This window comes from Rutidosis leptorrhynchoides, chromosome 5 (genome assembly GCF_046630445.1).
Source record: "Rutidosis leptorrhynchoides isolate AG116_Rl617_1_P2 chromosome 5, CSIRO_AGI_Rlap_v1, whole genome shotgun sequence".
Taxonomy (NCBI): domain Eukaryota; kingdom Viridiplantae; phylum Streptophyta; class Magnoliopsida; order Asterales; family Asteraceae; genus Rutidosis; species Rutidosis leptorrhynchoides.
In genome coordinates this window covers 384810414-384816413 of record NC_092337.1, presented here as the reverse complement: position 1 = coordinate 384816413, position 6000 = coordinate 384810414, and the positions used below count along the sequence as shown (strand labels likewise).

The window sequence follows — 6000 nt, the reverse complement described above, 5'->3', positions numbered from 1 at the left end:
AGGAGTCGATCTAATCTAGTTAATTGCCTAGGTTTGATTCATTCGACCCCGAAACGACCCGTAATTCGATTGAACCTTGTTCTAGTGTTTTCCACCATTAGATCGAGTCGCAAACGATTCTAAGATCTTTATCAATTCGTCTACTGTTTCTAGACGAATTTTACTACGTGTTTTACACTCACACAAAAAGGATATTTTGCTAGATTTTCATAAGTTTGAGCTAATTAAGCTAGCCCTGTAACATCACATTCTACTACGTAGTTATTTTTTCTCCGTTTTTGAATTCATCCAACATTAAATCAACAAAACCTGCAAAATGAAACCTTCAAATAATTTGAACAAATTAATTAAGAATCATGCATGTAGGATCGAGCACTACATATAAATATAAATATATCTACCATAGTAATTGTATATATCTCATAAGTCATAACCATAAGTACATATCTTTATAAACTGGTAATATATCTATTAGATATAGTTTATGGTATACGTATGTTTGGGGAATTGAAGCTGTAAGTTTATAATTGAAGCGGGTAGCTAGCTTATGAAGATGGAAACTGGTCAAATCTTTTTTTTTTTTTTTTTTTTTTCTTATCTTTCAAATCTAACTTTCATTAGCAAGACAATACACAAAAATGAAGTCCAATAATTTGAAACATATACAAATATAATCGTATGCATCTTGCAAATTAAACTACTACTCTGCTATTTAATTTTATAGTCTTATAAAAAATCAGACAGTTACTAAGCTAGAAAACAATATGATTTACATCAGCCAATTACTTGGTTAACATCAAAAAGTATATGCAATTCTTATAATGTTATACACACATTAAAATTTACATTCAAACTCTTAATTTTCAACAATATTTTTTTTTATAAAATCACCAAACACTTTTATAACAAGTCATCTTTGGCTTGCTATGAACACAAAATAAACTTACACTTTACAAACATATATCCTCTGATAATCAAAATTACTCACTTATGAAGTATGCTATATATTCATAATTCATAATCACATATATATAAGTTGTTCTCAAGATAATCAACTTTACCTTATGAAAAAAACCGATATATTTCGATTAATTCAACCTTCCCAAGCTCAAAGCAGCTTTGACATCAAGCCGCCATGCATACCCACCCGAATCCATCTTCCAAACATCGCACGGAACCATCATTTGCTTCGTTAATTTCTCCGATAATCGATACACAACTCTAACCCTGCATGAAAAAGCTGGCCAATATTCAACCTCACACATTTTATCCATTTTTACCTCTAACACCACCACTACTTCAGGCATCATCATCGATTCGCCATCATAATTTGGATCCACCATCGTTCGATACGCTAGATTCACCCACGTAACCTCATAACAACCGTTCGATATAAAACCTGGACAGCTGTCCATGTCTAGATCTTTCCATATCTCCTCGTCCGTACACCTTCTTCTCCAATCCTCACACGCTCCGGTAACCGATTCAACCGTAATCCAAGACCTTGCCACGTGTCCTCTTTCCGCTTTCGCCGTTAGATCTACATCATGCAGATCTACAGATGTAGATTTCAAGTTTCTAACAGCATCATTATTGTTATTTATTTTTTCAGAAGAATTAAAACTTAACCACTCTCTTTGTAACAGATCTGTTGCAACAGAATCGTTTTCTGTTGCAATAAATCTGTTACAAACTTTGAACATCCATTTGTTATCTTCATTAACTATATTATTCTTCTTCTTAACTCGAACGTATTTGCGTTTAGTTCTCTTCAATTTCAAAGGTACCAAATCCGAGCTCGTTAACGTCATCGGTTTCGGAGCGATCGGACGAAATTTCATCATTATTTTGTTAATAATCGTCTTATCATTCAGATCTTCAGTTTCAACATGCTTTTTTCCACTTGATCTCATACCTAATTTGATACAACATATAAATTTTATGATGTATCTATATGTTTTTGTCTAAAAGTAACCGGAAATAAACGGAATTTATGAAGATGATATAATTGATATTGATAATTTGATAGATTTAACATGATAAAAGAAACTGGTCGCCGGTGACTGGGACACGTGTCTAGGGCAACGCAATAAAATCAAGAGCATAAAAGGAACCTGATTGGTTGTTTGGGATTAGTTGGGACCCACATAAAGTATGCGTATCATTTCTTTGAAGCACTTCCGATAAAGAGGACACGTATGTACTTTATTTTATTTTTAATTTTGTTAATTAAAGTGGGAGGGTGGTTTTTTTGTCGCAATTGAGACGCGTGTCTAAATATTTGATTACTTATTGTTTTGTGACGCGCGTATTTAGCGCGTGAGATAAGTTTGACCAATGAGGATAAAGTATTGTGGGGTAGATGACTAGAGCTTAACACCAATTAGGTCGCAGGAATAATTTCTTGACACTCTGGCGGGTCGGTATATAGCTTATACATTGGTTAATATTTATATTATGTTTACTTTTGTATTTTGTATATTATTCGTCAACATAATTGGGAAAAAAAAAAATATAAAACGTACAACGTTGTCATTGAGTTTTTAATTTGTAGGTACAAATAAAATAAAACAAAGTCATTGATGGGCGAATCTTAGTACTCTCCCGCATTGCTGTAAACATCGTTCGTTGTGTCTGTTGCAACGTCTATTGCAACGTTTTGGTGATTAGTCACTCTCGATCCCGTCCGGTCTTCTAATAAGTCGGTCAACGATCAAAAGTCGAGGCAAATGCAGGAAAGATTGGATCAACACTATTCAAAAGTCAAAAATTCGATCAAATCGATCAAAGTTAATGGAGTTTAGTGTTACCTTTTTGTATTATATTAAGGATAATAGCGATTATATGTATTAACGGATATTTTTTGGCTATAAAATATGTGTATATTATGTATAAAAGTTAACGTCAGTCAACGTCTGTTTCAACGTTTTAAAGTCCCAACCATCTCAACCCTGTCTCGCATCTTTTTCAACCCTACTCTCTTGTCCCTAACTTTCAAAGTTTTTCTTTTTTTAATTTTAATTATAAATATCATTTTGTACAGTATTAGATAATATTTGCAATTTATATGAATGGAAGCACATTTAAATTCCTGTTTTGCATATTTTTATATGTAGGTGTTAAGTTTCGTATATCGGGTGCTCATGGCTTATAAACTATTATACTGTTTTAACTGAACTTTTGTGGTCCACTTTACTCTACTTTACAATATTTTATCATTAGTGATAAATCTATGAACTCACCAAAATTGATATTGACACTTTAGCATTTTTATTCTCAGATCCATATCTTTGCTAACGCACTAGAGGTCGAGCATGTTTTCATAGCTGAAGTTCTAGCAAATCTTCTTTAAAACTTTATGATTCGCATTCAATTAATTTTAATACAATTATTTTGATATTTCTATTACTATTTTGATGTTTGAGTCAAACTTTCTAATTTTGGAAAAGTTTTAAATTAATGAATTCGAATATTTGTTGAAACGTCTCATATAGAGGGCGTTGACCAGGTTTTGGGACCGTTTGTTAACGTGCCGCATCATAGCGATTTTTATAGGACGTTATAGGTGGTATCACAGCCAGGCCCCGGACCTCGTCCCCTCTTCTAATAAGTCGGTCAACAATGAAAAGTCAGGTCAAATGCATGAAAGATCGGATCAAGACATGTCAAAAGTCAAAAATTCGGTTAATCGTTCAAAGTTAATGTAGTTTGGTGTTACCTTTTTGTAATATCTTAACGATAATAGCGATTATATGTACAAACTTGTCAACGCGGATTTTTTGGCTTTAAAATATGTGTATATTATATATAAAATTTAACGTCGTTCAACGTCCGTCTCGACGTTTTAAGGTCCGGACCATCTCGACCCGTCTCGCGTCTTTTTCAACTCTGCTCCCCCGTCCCTAACTTTCAAAGTTTTTCTTTTCTAATTTTATTTATAAATATCTTTTTTGTATTAAATAATATTTGAAATTTATATGAATGGAAGCACATTTAAAACTCAGTTCATTCATATCATTTTTATCAAATATTATATAACAAAAACTAAAGAATTTACATACAAAATTGATAAAAAAAGATTTTAAAAAATAAATAATAGATACTTAACGTGGGACGGAAGAAATATTTTTTTAAGAGAAATTGCTTTAGCTACTAAGACCATTGGCTATATTATCCGTCGCTATAGGCACGCCACCCGTAGTTACCCGTATAATGCCATAGGCACGAGTTAATTACCCACAGTCATTATACGCATTCACTGTGATTTTGGCAAGAAGCTTAAACTAAGGTGGGACCACTAGAGGTGAAATGTATCTATTCCTACTAAATAACAAATATATTCAGTTTTTTTTAGTATTTAATATATTATTATTATTATTATTATTATTATTATTATTAACCCTATATATATACCTTCAGGCAATCAATACGCACATTTAAACTTCATTCTACAACTCAAATTTATATCTCACTCTAAACTTATATTTAATATGGAAGGCGATACCGACGATTCGGATTTTGAAATGCTTAACGATGTTGAAACAACCCAACCCGTATTTAATCCGGCCCATATTTTTTTTTCTTTTTAACGTATTAATATTAACAACATTTAGGTCCCAATTATGTTTCCAAAAACATCTTTAATACAATAATAAATTCGATAACTTTAAAACATTTAATACATGAGTTTAAATAGCCAAACGGGCATACACGACCCGACTATTTTAATGTCCAACAAAACCGAGCATGGTGATTGGGGATACGGTACCCAATCCTAATCAATCCAAAAGCACGCCTTCTAAAGCAACTTACGCAAGTTCACTAGTCTCCACGTTTACCCGAGCCACCACTTCGCGAACCTATAAAAATGTAAACAACGAGAGGGTAAACTATGAAAGCTTAGTGAGTATAAACATACTATATACCTACATATGCATAAAATGAATACGTACAACCAAACACAATAAGTAAACACATACCGCATACCGAGTATAACTAGCTGGCCATACCTAATGTACTACCAAGCCAAATCCGTAAGATTAACTACAACACATAAATAAGTATATATATATATACGTATATACAAAAACACATCCGATAATACTACAAGGTTAACCCCTTAACCCTAAACACATGAAGGTTGGCCGAACAACCCGAGCCTTAGTGAATTCGCACTACCCGAGATTCACTTCCTTCACCATTCCATCAACCGAGGTTGGCCGAACTACCCGAGCCTTAGTGAATTCGCACAACCCAAAATTCACCACCTCATCACCAAGATGGCCGAACTACCCGAGTCATCATGAATCCGCACCACCCGAGATTCATCTTCTCAACATCAAATTCTAGCAAACCCATCGCCAAGGGTTTATCCAATACGCTAGCCAAATCACAACACCAAGGGTAATAACCCTAAACGCATAAGCGTATCACATGGACCCGAAGCACAAGAGGAGTCCATTCTCCCACACAAACATAGAGTAAACCCAAGCAAGGGTCACCCTACACGCACGCACCCATCCTATGCATACATGCGCATATAATATATTTACACTCACCTTGAAGCCTTGATGGATGCACAAACCAAAATCCAGGAACGCCAATGGAACGTACCTATTCCATTATCACATAACAAACAACACAATTAGGGTGGATTACAAACCAACTCATATTGACAACTAGTGCAAATTCGACCCAAATGCACTTCCAAGCACAAACCGCGCCCAAACTAACCAATAATCACTAACACAAGTGAGAATGGTCCTAATACACCAATTAAACCCATTCATAAGTGTTATATACCAATCTTGCCCATTTTAACACCTAAACCCTAATTTTGACTCATTTCAAAATTAGTCAACCCAAATACACCCAAAGTGGTTCCAACACTTCTATAATCACTAACACTAGTGATTATACATCACCTACAAGCCTTAAACATGGTTAAATCATTAACTAACCCAAAACCCGCCAAGTATCAACAATAACAAGTTTCCATAA

The 6000-nt window shown here is 34.0% G+C and overlaps 1 protein-coding gene across 1 annotated transcript; it reads right to left on the bottom strand.

The window, feature by feature from the left end:
- Positions 1–862: 862 nt before the first annotated feature.
- Positions 863–1991, bottom strand: LOC139850420 (uncharacterized). The gene has a single exon (XM_071839993.1). The coding sequence runs from the start codon at positions 1911–1913 to the stop codon at positions 1089–1091; it is 825 nt and encodes a 274-aa protein (XP_071696094.1). The 5' UTR covers positions 1914–1991; the 3' UTR covers positions 863–1088.
- Positions 1992–6000: the final 4009 nt, after the last annotated feature.

Bases quoted from the DNA above. Each gene is read 5' to 3' on its own strand.
- LOC139850420 (XM_071839993.1), bottom strand. From the start codon at position 1,913: ATGAGATCAAGTGGAAAAAAGCATGTTGAAACTGAAGATCTGAATGAT.